General features: G+C 41.7%; 1 protein-coding gene across 9 annotated transcripts in view; it reads left to right on the top strand.

Moving 5' to 3' along the window:
* The window catches only part of LOC129183056 (myelin transcription factor 1-like), a 117,071-nt gene extending 103,024 nt beyond the window's left edge, over positions 1-14,047 (top strand). For 5 of the 9 annotated variants that reach the window (XM_054779865.1, XM_054779874.1, XM_054779883.1 and 2 more), the window contains 10 exons: positions 1,354-1,508; positions 1,661-1,723; positions 4,226-4,294; positions 4,615-4,677; positions 4,956-5,036; positions 5,548-5,769; positions 5,961-6,052; positions 7,750-7,853; positions 9,172-9,315; positions 9,454-14,047. In XM_054779865.1, coding sequence (XP_054635840.1) covers positions 1,354-1,508; positions 1,661-1,723; positions 4,226-4,294; positions 4,615-4,677; positions 4,956-5,036; positions 5,548-5,769; positions 5,961-6,052; positions 7,750-7,853; positions 9,172-9,315; positions 9,454-9,597 — 1,137 coding nt within the window. In that variant the 3' untranslated portion in view covers positions 9,598-14,047. The remainder of the gene's footprint in view (positions 1-1,353; positions 1,509-1,660; positions 1,724-4,225; positions 4,295-4,614; positions 4,678-4,955; positions 5,037-5,547; positions 5,770-5,960; positions 6,053-7,749; positions 7,854-9,171; positions 9,316-9,453) is intronic. The other 4 variants (XM_054779936.1, XM_054779893.1, XM_054779901.1 and 1 more) reach the window with 4 other exon arrangements.
* The last annotated feature ends 265 nt before the right edge of the window (positions 14,048-14,312 follow it).

Genomic DNA, 14,312 nt, shown 5'->3' with positions numbered 1-14,312 from the left:
TGCCAGCTACAAAAAAAATCAATACTATGAAATAGGGGTGTCACAAGATCTCGTGTCACAAGATCTCACGAGATTAAAATGCGAAGATTAAAGATTTCTCTTTCAGAACAAGAAAAATGACTTGCGGGCACCAGGCCTGCGACCATAATAAATAAATTAATTAATGACACAATAAATGAAAATGAACTTGATCATTTTGCCGGCTTCAATATATTGCCACGTGCATGTGTGTTTGTTTTACTTGTCACCTGCCTCCAAACAGGCAGGAAGAGCGTTCACTCCGGGCATTGGTTTCAGCACCTTGCCGTGTTTGTTCCATACAACAGTGGCATGAACGGAGTGAGCCCTTTTGTCAGTCATACAGACTCTTTGTCTGGGTGGGTGTAGGTGGGGCTGCTAGCATACACACAGCGTGCAGAAGAGTAGATTAAAATATATTGTCATTTATTTTTGAATTTTTTCATTGTACCTTTCTTTAAAGTAATGTAGTAGTCTCGTAGACCCAATCTCATGTATCGTCTCGTCTTGCGACATCCCTACTATTAAATAATGAATTAATAATCCTATATACCAGGAAAGAAGATATTCAAGACCCGCCCAGAAAGGGACTGTGACCCACTTTTGGGTCCCGACCCACCAGCTGAAAAACCCTGGTCTAGTAGCTGTTACTACAAGTAATCTACAAAAAAAAACCACACTTGGCCAACAAAATGGCATCTAATTTCCAGCAAATAATGCCTATTGGATAGATAGGATACCATTACCTGGTTTTTAATTTGGTCATCAGATCAGATCACAGGGGCCAGCATGCAGTCCTTTATCACCTCTGCATCGGTGAATGGCTTTTTCCTTTTTAGCAAGAATCCATTCTATCCAAGCTATCGTTGCCTTCTGTTGTCTAGAGCAGGACAGAGACAAGATAATCCAGCTTCACTCGTAGTTCATATTTCAAAACAGCGTTTAGTTCGTTACAAAGTAAACACACGAGCTTCCCCACTGCATTTGCGGTAAATGCATATTTTGAAGTTAAAATCAAATTCATTTTGTTAATGTAAAATCCGATTTTCAGTATCAACTTTTCTTATTTTTTCTTTAGAGTCGGTAGCACCATGTTTGTTTAAAAGACAGTTGTTCTCTACTCAATCTACCGCTGCTTCATTGTGACGACGCACCTCGCTGCTGCCCCCTGCAGAACGGTGGTAGTACTGCACGAATGAGCACCTCTAGTTTGTTGTCATCTCAGTTGTTGACACAACCCTCAGCTAGGATGCGAGAATGCGAACCATATTACCTGATGTTGATCTGAAATAATGACCGTGTTGTTTTATTCTATTTGATTTCCGCATTTTCCAGATGGATCACGCCGGACAGTCATACGTGTCATCTGACCCAGAGGACAGTGACATGATGCAGGACTGTATGGAGGATAGGAAATACCCTGGAGAAGTCACCACCCCAAGCTACAAGGTCAAGTTCCAGCCCAAGGACACCAAGAAGGAGCTGCTCTCGTAAGTAGCAAGGCTTAATGGGAGCGTGGGCACGGGGCTGCTTAATAAACACTAGCAGACCCACTATGGCAACTTTTTGCCATGTTGCACTGTTTTCTATTCTGTTTGCAAAGCTTTTTTAACTCTCTCGTTTGTCTTTTAATTGTGTCCAGATGCCCGACACCTGGCTGTGATGGCAGTGGCCACATCACCGGGAACTATGCATCTCATCGCAGGTACACATTAGTGCAGTGCAGACAGTTTACTCGTGCCTCAAGAAAGTATATTTGTTAACTGAAACTTGCCACAAGTCAAGCAGTATAACCATTTGATTTCACCTAGCAGATCACACATTATCTACGAATACTGGAAACATGATAATGACTTATGTTCTTCAGTTAAAATGGGAATTTTTTGTTCGTTAAAAAGCAGTTGAAAAGATTTTGTGATGCGTGCGCCATAATAAGCTATTTCAAATTTCTCATCCTGCGATTGGCTGGCGACCAGTCAAGGCCGTACCCCGCCTCTCGCCCGCAGTCAGCTGGGATAGGCTCCAGCATACCCCCGCGACCCTCATGAGGATAAGCGGCATACAAAATGGATGGATGGAAATTTGTCAACTGCAGTGGTCAAATTCACGTGTTTTTCAAATAAAATAATAATAATTCAAATTAGAATTGTGGTATACGGTGGCCGGGAAGTGCAAAGCATGAACAAACTGTGAAACACTTTTACGTTTCAGAGAACAAATGAACACGACCCCAAACAAAGATTGAGAACACATATTAACAAGCGGTGAAACAAATTTACAGCAAAACTTGAACCAAATGAACGTTTCAGAGAACACAAAAGGTGAAACAAATTACAATCACACAAATTGTAAAGGGATTGTACCAAAACCCAGATTGCCAGCTAGGTCAATTTACCTTTTTGTTCATGGCCGCAGATTAGTCATTTCCTCACATCGCTTCATCGAAATGCCAATTATTCAATAAACATGATAAATACATCACCAAGATTACTGTTTCATGTACCGCTGTTTGATCACCTTGTTTTCCCACTATTTCATGTCTTTATGCAACCAACACACCATGCACACTCACTCGTTTAGAGCTAATCATTTCAACACCATGCACAGTTATTGGCCTCCATTGTTGTCAATCTGGGCTTTAGCGTAGTTTATTTCCAGTTTGCGTGACTGTAATTTGTTTTGTCTTTTGTTGATGTGTTGTTTTCTGAAATGTTACACTGTTTTCTGAAATGTAAAAGTGCTTGACAGTTTGTTGCTGTGTTTTGCATTTCCCGACCATTGCAGTGGCCACTTGTTGCTAGGCAGAATGTGTGCATACTCATGTACGCCTGAAGACCCAATGAAAAAACAAACAACAAACAGGGTCTGCCGCTGAAAACAGCACTATAGAGAACATGGGTGGTTATATTATACAAATTGGTTTTGCGACTGAATCACCTCTCTGTATGACATACATAAAGCGGCATGTACACTTGCAATACACAGTACTACTTGCCATGGCAATGTGTGTTATTATTTATTTATGGCACACCCGAAAAGCGTGAAGACTAGTTTGTGCACAGTTTGCGTTCAACTAACACATTTGGCATGCAATTTGAGACTGAAATGGTGCGCATTGGCAAGAAATGACCACGCTCTCGCACAACTTATTTATACCTTGTCAAGTACTGTTTACATCTAATACACAACAATTGTACGCAAAATGTGCATTGTCCCCCGCATGGGTATGCACTGTCACCACCACTTCCTGCTCTGTGATGCAGTTGTGGCGTTATTTGTGTCTATGTCCCGGGTGACACCACGCAAGGGCAAGCATCACCCCTACTGCTTCATTAATTACGCTATTTGCAAGGGCTCTAAAAGGTTTTAACTCCAGAGAAGAAGCTCGTGCAAAAAAGAAAGGTAAATGTACATTTTCTCGCAGATGCAGATAAATAATGTGCAAAGAGCAAGACGGAGGTAATAAATGACAAAAAAAGAGGCACAGACAGTGTGGGAGAGGGAATTGCTGACTAGAAGACATGGCTTCGGGCATTATGATCACTTATTAGCAGAACTTCACAAGGAAGATCAAAAAGGCTACAGGAATTACCTGCGCATTCCCCCCCGACTTGCTCCAAGAGGTGGTGGAAAAGTTAACCCGTTTATGTGAATGAGACACACAGAGGGGCACTTTACACACCGCCCGCATTGTGCAAATAAGTTGCGGTGTGTTCATGTTGCGTTCATGTTGCGTTCACGACTACTTCACAGAAATTATGAGGTGCCACAAACTTTGACCATTTCAAAATTTTCTTGGCACACTGGCACGCAGCCCCGCACAGTTTACACATACTTCACACCTGTTCACAACCAATTTACTCATGGGCACACAAACTTGCGTACCACTGCGGGGACGAAGTGCGTGTAAGTGTAAACGAGGCTTAAGACTTCTTGCTGATGTGCAATAATGAATTCAAATAAGCGATGCGATGCTGCTGCGCCAGAGGCGATAATGCAGTGTGCCACTCGGAGGCAAAGACAATGACTTTGATGTGCATCAGTGATTTACTTCTTGCAGACTGTCCTCTTTTTCCTAAATGACCTTGGTATGCCTTGCGATCTTGATTCCCCTTCACTCACGTCTTTCTCCTCTCGCTTCCTTCTGTCTTCATCCTCTTCTTCTGCCTGTCCTTCACTGGCTCTCCTCCCCCAAACCCTCCTTCAGTCTATCTGGGTGTCCTCTCGCTGATAAGAGCCTCCGGTCCCTCATGGCGGCCCACACCCCTGAACTCAAGTATGTCTGCGCTACACTTTCTCACAGCACTGCTATTGATACCAACTCCACACAGCTTTTGATTCTGCTTGCCTTTTGTTGCTTGCTGCTGCTTCTGCTCAATTTGGGGCCTGTCCTGTATCTGGGCTTGGACTATGCTCACTTTGATTGAATTCATGCCTCATTATACAGGGATGATGAAATGGCAGAAAACCCTAAAAAGTGTGGATGACATTGTACATGAAAGGATGCATTTGAAGCAGTTCACAATAGCAGCCTTCCTCTCCTTAGCATAATGTGTTACCTTTTCTGTCTAACATTGTTGTATTTTTTTTCTGAAGATGTCCCACCCCAGGATGTGACGGCTCAGGTCATATCACAGGGAACTACGCCTCCCATAGAAGGTAACACACAAACAAAGACAGGCTCATGCAAACACGTGCACAGACATGATCACGCACACACACAGTCAGTCAGAGAGGTTCAGTGAGAGTTCATAGTAGAATTAGACAGAGACTACATACACACACATATTGCCACAATTCCATGATTTCGTCCATTTTTGGCGTTTGAGTTAAATTGGTTTGTGATTTGGTTGAAGAACCTCTGTGAAATTGTTCTCTCTCTGGTGACCAGACCTTTCTCAACCTTATGTTATCAACTCCATACTTTCTGTTTTCAGTCTCTCTGGGTGCCCACGTGCCAAGAAAAGTGGAATTAAAACTCCTACCAAGGACAACCAGGAGGACTCGGAGCTTTTAAAGTTCGTACCGCTCAGAAAGCCTTAATGTCTGCTTTTAGCAAGACTGACGGTAAACGTAAAATGCAATAAAGAGAGAGCGAGGAAAGTCACTGTGAATCATATGCAGAGGTAGCGACCTGTCCACGTGACTGTATCAGTCAGGCCCTGACTCACGGGGAAAGACATTGAGCTGCACATACCGACTGTGAAAGTCAAGTAATGTAGAGTAGATTGTCAATACATCCATTATGAAATACATGAGCTTCATGTTGCATTTGCACACAAAACAGTAAAGTCAACATGATGATGAGTAGCTCATCTGTCCAGTAGTGTTATTGTTTGCATGCTGTAATGTAAATGACTGATCTCAGTAATGCATTTTTGCCCTAGGAGAGTGTGTAACCTCAGTCTGCTAAATGACGGATTATCTTTGTCTAACCTTTGTGCCTTCTCACTCTCTTTTCTTCTCATCTCTTCCTCTACTTCTTGTCCTGTCTTCTTCCTTCTTGTTCCTCCTGTCTAATCCATGCAGATGCCCGGTGCCGGGCTGTGACAGCCTGGGCCACATTAGTGGCAAGTACGCCACGCACCGTAGCGCCTACGGGTGCCCGCTGGCAGCCCGAAGGCAGAAGGAGGGGCTCCTTAATGGAACACCTTTCAATTGGAAGGCCTTCAAGACAGAGGGACCCACATGTCCCACCCCAGGCTGTGATGGCTCCGGACACGCTAACGGCAGCTTCCTCACACACCGCAGGTAGTGTGCACACAGCCGTTTTTTGACCATATATATACAGAGCATTCATACAAGTTTGTTTGGGTTTCTATGCTAAGGGGTGATTTTTTGCCATATTCTTTTCACCCGTGTTATTGCACACGTGTGGGACACCATGTAGTAACAGTGCACATATACTACTGTGTAACTTATGATGGGTGTATTTTGTGCAGCCTCTCAGGATGCCCCAGAGCTTTGTATGCCAAGAAAAAGGCCAAGTTTCCTACAGAGGACTATCTCAGCACCAAGTTCAGAGCCAGTGATGGTAAGACATGTGGAAAAACCCTCTAAATGTAAACGTGTGCACGGGCTGGTGTGTGTATACACTCTGCGATTCTCATGTCAAGTAGAAGTCAGTAACGTGCGGTCAGGGGAGGCCTACATGAAAAATAAAAAAATGTATACAGTATATGATAACATAAAATAAATATTAAAGGTAGTGCTGTCAAGAGATTTAAAAAGATTAATTAATTATGATCTGTAATCAATTGATTTAATTAACCTTTGTTAATCTCACCTCAAAATTGCTGCGAAAACAGCTCACATTGAGGCATTTTCCTTAAAATTCATGACATTATTGTGGCAGTTCAAAGATTGCAACTGGGTGCTTTGTGTTGATGTAGCAGGCTAAACTTGAGCTGCTTCAGTGGTAAACAAACGCCTTACAAAGAAGGCATATGATGTTACCTTTATCGATGGTGCCGTCGGGGTGCTTTTCAGTGTGAATTTCCCATTCATTGGACCGACAACTCTCACAACTCCTCCATTTTTACGTCTCCTCCCCGCTACTCACCTTGCCCTCCCAACTATAATGGGAGCTTATCATCTTATGCTGAACAAGCCCAAACACAATGACAGCCAATCTATTTCCACTTCAGCGTGTACAGACAGAAAGTGTAAAGTTAGAGATTAAAAATGAGATTACGCACAATATGACTGCAGTTAATTATTTGCAATTAATGCACCAATTTGACCCCCCCTAATTAAAGGTGCTATCACTCTTTGGCTCCAAATTAGACTTTTTTTCAACCAAAGAATGTAGCACAGATTGTACAAAGCCCGAAATGAGAGGCTGGCTTTAATGACTGTGCCTCACTCACGGCTCGTGCACAGGCACATGCCGATGGTGTGTGCGCACATACACGAAGTCTCAGAGAAGATACCAAGTTAACAGTCATGGCTGAGCAAGAACAGGGCGGGATATAGCAAGTTTGCATTGCAATACCTAACCAGGACACACCTTTAATATTTGTCCATTGAACTGTGTTATAATTTATTTTTTTTGTAAAAATTGCTGAATTTACATTTCTCGACCACATATAGGGCAGAAACGTGAGATGAAGCTGCGGTGAGTCTCTCTTCTCGGCTTAAGTGCGCGAGCTGAGTTTACCGTCTTGAGTGCGCTTCACTCAGTGTTTTAAAAGTGAATTATTCTCTTCTTTTGTGTAATCCTCTTAATGAGCAACCTGTATCAACGTGGAAAAAAAAAACTCCAAAGGAGTCGTTGCCTCACCAGCCGTGAACCTCACCGCATGTCCCTGGCTAAACCGTATATAAACATAACTGAGTAAATAAGAGCTTCTAAATTATTTTGATAGTACCCTGACTTGGAAAATGGACAATAATTAGTGTCTCTGTCAATGCCATCACCAACTGTAGTGGTTCATTATACTGGTGGACCAGCCAGGACACCTCTCATGTCGGGTTAGCAATAGCGTTTTGTCGAGTCATTATGTTACTGAGTATTGTTTTTTGTTTTTTTTCTTTAGATTCTTTAGATTTTGGCCGTCTTTGTCACTTAGCAAACCTGTTTTACTGTGTTTAAACCACTAAAACGATCAATATTACTGATTGTTTCTTTAAGAGTTACTTTAAACATGCATTGTTAGTGTGTCAATGTAAAACAACAAAAAATGTAACCAGCTATGATTTCATTCAAACTGATTGTGTCTTCTTGTTCAGTTCTCGACAGCGATGAGGACATCAAGCAGCTCAACAAAGAGATTAATGACCTCAATGAGTCCAACAACGAAATGGAAGCCGACATGGTCAACCTGCAGACTCAGGTGTGTGCGTCTGTTTTTACGAGTCTCGAGCTATTCTACATATGGTTTTATTTACAGTGGTGTGAAAAAGTGTTTGCCTCCTTCCTGATTTCTTATTTTTTTGCATGTTTGTCACACTTAAATGTTTCAGATCATCAAACAAATTTAAATATTAGTCAATGACAACACAACTGAACACAAAATTCAGTTTTTAAATGAAAGTTTTTGTTGTAATACAAACCTACATGGCCCTCTGTGAAAAAATGATTGCGTTCTAAGACGAAAACCACTGCTGAATAAAAAGAACATTAAGGCTCCTCTCAATTTTGCCAGAAAACATCGTGACCAAGACCTTTGGGAAAATACTCTGTGATCTGATGAGACAAAATTTGAACTTTTGGAAGGTGTTTGTCCCATGACATCTGGCGTCAAAGAAACGCCGCATTTCAGAAAAAGAAGATCATACCAACAGTAAAATATGGTGGTGGTAGTGTGATGGTCTGGGGCTTTTTTGCTGCTTCAAGGACCTGGAAGACTTGGTGTGATAAATTGAACCATGAATTCTGTTGTATAAAAAAACTCCTGAAGGAGAATGTCCAGCCATCAAGCTGAAACCAACTTGGGTTCTGCAGCAGGACAATGAGCCAAAACACACCAGCAAGTCCACCTCTGAACGCCTGAAGAAAAACAAAATGAAGACTTTGGAGTGGCCTAGTCAAAGTCCTGACCTGAATCCTTTTGAGATGCTGTGGCATGACCTTAAAAAGGCGCTTCATGCTGGAAAACCCTCCAGTGTGGCTGAATTACAACAATTCTGCAAAGATGAGTGGGCCAAAATTCCTCCACAGCGCTGTAAGAGACTCATTGCAAGTTATCACAAACGCTTGATTCCAGTTGTTGCTGCTAACGGCGGTCCGACCAGTTATTAGGTTTAGGGGCCAATCACTTGTTCACACAGGGCCATGTAGGTTTGGACTTTTTTTCTCCCTTAATGATAAAAAGTTTCATTTCAAAACTGCGTTCCGTGTTCAGTGGTGTTGTCATTGACGAATATTTACATTTCTTTGATGATCGGAAACATTTTTGTGTGACAAATGCAAAGAAATAAGAAATGAAATACTTTTTCATACCACTCTATTTGTACCTACAAAAATGCAGTGGAACCTAAAACTGAACTTTCCATACACAATCCATTCTGGCACACTGGTCAACCTCCAGTTTGTTGTTATTTCAAAAACAATTTTTCCCTTAATGTTAGTACACTAAAACACACAAAAGCAATGGGTATTCTGTGACCAAGCAGTGAATCACAGCTGCTATGACGCTGTTTGTGTTCCAGATCACCTCAATGGAAAAGAACCTGAAGAACATAGAGCATGAGAACAAGATGATCGAGGAGCAGAATGAGGCTCTGTTCATGGAGCTGTCTGGGCTTAGTCGGGCCCTGATCCGCAGCCTGGCCAACATACGCCTGCCACACATGGTGAGTTCTTGTCCACACTCACACACACACACCTGCACGGGCATGGAGCTTGTTGGCTCGAGAAGGTGGTTCTGGTGTCATCCCGTTAGTCTCCCCACTCTGGGTCTCAGTTGAGATTGGTTGTCGTTTGCATCACAGCAGGAGCCCATCACGGAGCAGAACTTCGACAGCTACGTGAGCACCCTGACCGACATGTACACCAACAAAGACTGCTTCCAGAGCCCTGAGAACAAGGCCCTGCTGGAGAGCATCAACAAAGCTGTGAAGGGCATCAAAGTCTGAAACACACAGAAGAGTGAAGCTGTCCTAAAAAAGCATGACCGAGTCGCAGGGATGTTGAAATACATATACATGTAATTCAAAAACAACAAAAAGGGAATTCAGGTTATTTTAATACACAACCCAGGGAGCAATCTGTGAGAAGAAAAGTGACGCGGACCAAAACCCCCATCATGCTGCTTCTGGGATCAGTGAGGATGTATGAAGAAGAAAGAAGTGGATGGAAAAGAAGACTAAGGCGACTACATCTGAGGCGTTCAGTATGCTGTATGTTTACTCATGTCTCCTGTGTGTCCTGGGACGTGTTTGAGGACAATGTCGCTGTTGCCCAGATGATTCGATTTTGTTTTTCTTATCGCTTGAAACATGGAGGATGGCGCACTTGGACAAGAAGAGGAAGACACAGGAGGAGCCGAGCATTAGTTCTGTAGCATTCACTGTGGCAAGTGTGTGTGTGTGTGCGTTCACCAGCTCTTAACGGCCCTGCGACCACACACACATACACACACACACACACACACACACACACACACACACGCACCCCAGCAATATGAAGCATGCACTAAATGGAATGTGTTTGCTTTGCGGTACTAGTGGAGCAAAGGAGTCAACTGCGCAATGTTTTGTGAACACAGTCTAAAGTGGCGAGTTCATCCAGGACCAGCAGAGGTTGTGTTCATTCTTCACGCGGCAACCTGATGGATTCCATGTTTGAAAACGCAGCAGATTAAACGTTTTGTTTGTTTTTGTTTGTTTGAACAGACAGGCACCTCGTCATCGTGTGCACACGTGAGTCAGTCATATCAATAGTATTTATATCCACATAGGAATTGCACTTCATTTCAAAGAATAGTTTTGTGGTACAATAATTATTGTTATATATGAATTATTTAAATTTGTGAGCATTTAAATTGTAACTTATTGACATTTATGTTATTGAGGTTTATTTATTTGAAGCAATTTATTTATTGACTTTGTAACACACACACACACACACACACACAAAAAATGCATCTTTACTGATTAATATGGAAGCAATTCACATGTTGAGAATCTATATTGTTAACCGTATTTTCCTTTTTGAGTACTTTTTAAAACAAATGTTTTATAACAGAAAAAATTGGGGGGATATTTTCTGCAATTGCTCTTGTTTTTTGTTTTTTGTTTTTCTCTTTTCAAGATTCAAGATTCAAGATTCAAGAGAGTTTTATTGTCATGTGCATGGTAAAACAGCAGTTTGGTTACCGGTAACGTTGAAAAACTCACTACTGAAAAAAGTAAGAAAATATGTATTTATTATTTATTTAATATGAAAGAAATTGACTGATGGCTGTATATTTATTTTGTTATTTATGTGCGTGATGTGACGACGATGAGTCTGAGTAGTCTTAAAGATCCACTGCTAATATTTAAATAAAGAAAGAGGATCAGCACAGATATTGTTTGATGACTTAGGCCAACATGCGTAGTCATACCAGCAGCTGATTGGAAAGACTGAAAGCAATCACTGTTGCGTTGCTACATCTGTTCTCTGTATTGTTTAAACCAGCTCACGTTTGCTCTGTGGCAGAAAACCAAGGAAATTCAACAAAAAAGTGACCTCCCCCAAGCGTAGTGTAGCGGCCAACATGGCTCACCCAAAACCTCTGTAATGTATCACACATGCATTTCTTTCATTTGTATGTATTTGCTTATTTTCGGCCCGATGACACAGTACGTCCATGGAGCTGGACTGTTCCGTTGGCTTTCAAACACACACATGCGTCCACAAAGCAAACTGTAGGATGGCCTCCGTTTGACAAAAACACACACCCTTGTAGCCTTACTGTAGAAATTTAATTTTTTGATGCACAAAGTGCCACTAAAAACAAAGGAAAAAAAAACTCTCTTTATTTCCTGATTCTTGGCATTTCTGCAATGTTCCAATGTCTGGTCCCGGGAAGACCACAGCATCAAGAGAGTGGTGATTGTTTCAGATGCCTTTATTTCTCTGCCAAGATGGCCATAAGTACACTATATATTCATTCTGTATAAATAGATTTTAAAGATACTATATATAAGAATATAAACATACATATATTTTTCCAGTGTAATTGTGGACTTGCTCTTCTACTCCTTATCAAAGCATCACTAGCTGTCTAGAAGGGATGCGAGGGCTGTTATCAATAGGAGGCAGTTACACTAAGACCTGCTCAACTGTGGCTTTAAACAGAAGGCAAGTAGGCAATGTTAATGCTACATCCACTGCTTTACTTTATTTGTCTGTCCTTAATCCAGAGATGTGTCGAAAAACATGAATCAGAGATCCCTACTAGGTGGTTGGCTCTTTATTTGTAAGTGTCATGTGAGTTACCGTACAGTTAATAAGAAAAAAGTGTGAAAAAACAAAACAAAAACGATGATGGCTCTGAATAATGTTCTGCACATAGTGTTTGGCTACGTTGTGCAGTTATTGTATTGTTACCGCTCACCACCAGCTGGTCCTCTTCACTCCTGAAACAAGCAAGTAGGAGACTTGGAAGTGTAAACCTGCCTTTGAGTGGTCTGTCACAGCTACTGTGGTGTACAGTATGATCCCCGTGTGTAACTCTGATGTCCAAGGCATGTTGTCTGTGTGCTTGTCGCCAATGTATAAATGAAACTCCGGTGTGCACTTTCTTAAAAAACGTTGAAAATGCCAGCATAAGGAGCGTCCTCCTTGATTCTGTGGCCTGTGCTGTCAGAAACATCGCAGAAAGCAAAAGTCCCCCCTCCCCCAACCCAAAAAAAAACAAAAAAACAACAACAACAACAAAAGAGATTGGCAGCTAACAGGTCAGCAGTCGGCCGAATCCTCGGGCACTAAGCAAGAAGGCCGAGTGTGTGTGGGAGTGGGACATTGATTTGCCAGTCTACACAAGCTCCCTCTTGGAAGTGTTTGTTGCATAAATATGTGTCCATCACTCCAAAGAATGTCAAAACCTTTTTTGAGTCCTCCTCCCATGCCCCCCCGCCTCCCCCGCTCCCCTTCTCCTCACGTCTTGTATAACCTTTCCTCAGGAAAGCATTTGGTTAACAAAGTAGCATATTCTGTCTCTCTTGAAATGCACGAGAACACTATCCAAGACTGTGAATATTCTCCTAACTTATTTGATATGGCATGACCCCTTTTAAACCGAAAATGATGAAAATGTCTAGCGAGGTATGTAAATGATTATCTGAGGCCGTAAAAGCGTAACATTTTGGGAAAATGTCAGATGAGTTACGAGCGGTAGCCTAAGGGTGATGCTTCTGTGCCCACACTGTGTTTTCTTATTTACATAAAATTGCCCAGTGATGGAGTCAGGAGCTGCATTATTATTATTATTATTATTATTATTGTTCTCAATGTGGGAAAAGTCCCTTTAAAAACATCGCTATCAGGGCCCAGTATTTCCCATATGGAATTTATTTGACACCATGCCACGTTCAGGGAAACCAGCCCGCACCAAAATCCAGCAGTGAAGTTAAAAAGGAAATAAAAGGGCGCACGTTTGCATTCTGGTTTGATGTGTGTCAATTTCCATCAAGCTGACTAAAACCAAAAGACACCCCCACCTCCAACGCTGTAGTTTCAAGCTGTGTGGTCTTATCATGTGTGCCTTTCTCATGCCACTCATTCAAAAAAAAAAAAAAAAAAAAGATGCTATGTTTACACTGCTTCAAAAACAGTTTGAACTGGAGAGGAGGTACGACTAAGACGAGTTTGGGGAAATAAGTCTCTTTTTCTAAAAGAGATACAAACAGGCAACAAAGAAACTGTGATCTCATTCAGTTGATTCAGGTACCAAACTGCATGGACAGTCTCTGTGAAGGAAAAAACAAAAAAATACCCCCCGACCCCCTAGATACTGCATCAGTGTGCAGGGCATTATTTTGAAAGTCTCTGTACATATTTGTCTTAAGAGCAAACAGTGTTCTAGTTGTTGTATTGAAGACTATTTGAAAATGGTTTTAAAAACAAAAGAAAATGCATCCACAGCCAAGGCTCGTCCCGCTAGCGCATTTTTACAGAGATGAGCTATTTTTACTGCTGATTTTCTAGGCATTGATATTGATATCCTTTTAAATAAGTGCAAAACTTCCAAACTTACAATCACTTCCACAATGATAGATTGTATGGTATTTTTTGTTACTTTTGTAGATGTGGTTGTTCCTTTGCTACTGCACCATTTTGTAAAGTGGGACAGGCCTTGGCTGTGTGTCCTCGGGTCTTTTTTCTTTATTGTTTCAACAATATGATTGCCTTTTATTTTGGAAAGTAAGACGCTGTAGTTTGGCCGAATTTGTGACTGTGTGTTTGTGTACTCGTGTACATGTTCCCCTGTTCCTGTGTCAGTGTTCTAACCCAGAGAAGTGATGTCAGTTATCGTGGGCGTATGAATCCTTTTAAATGTTCTCTATGAAACACGCAAATAAAGAATCATAGACAAGGGCCGCGCTGTCCTATCAGTGGTTTTTGAGTGCTTGTGTGCTGGAAATGTGTCCGGAAAGGCTCTGCCCCACTGCTCTATTTAACAATTCCATCTTTTTTTTTTTTTTACTTTTGTCGTTTGTGTTTCAGCTGGGTTACTCTCAAAGGAAAAGCCGCCGCTTGCTCCAAACTAGATGGGACATGAGACAAGCTCTTTTGAGAGCAATGAAAGACACAATTTAATAAAACCTGCGGGGCAAGGAAACAAATCAATACAACCTGAACA

The sequence above is a fragment of the Dunckerocampus dactyliophorus genome, chromosome 1 (assembly GCF_027744805.1).
Source record: "Dunckerocampus dactyliophorus isolate RoL2022-P2 chromosome 1, RoL_Ddac_1.1, whole genome shotgun sequence".
Lineage (NCBI taxonomy): Eukaryota > Metazoa > Chordata > Actinopteri > Syngnathiformes > Syngnathidae > Dunckerocampus > Dunckerocampus dactyliophorus.
This window is presented reverse-complemented; position numbering and strand designations above follow the sequence as displayed.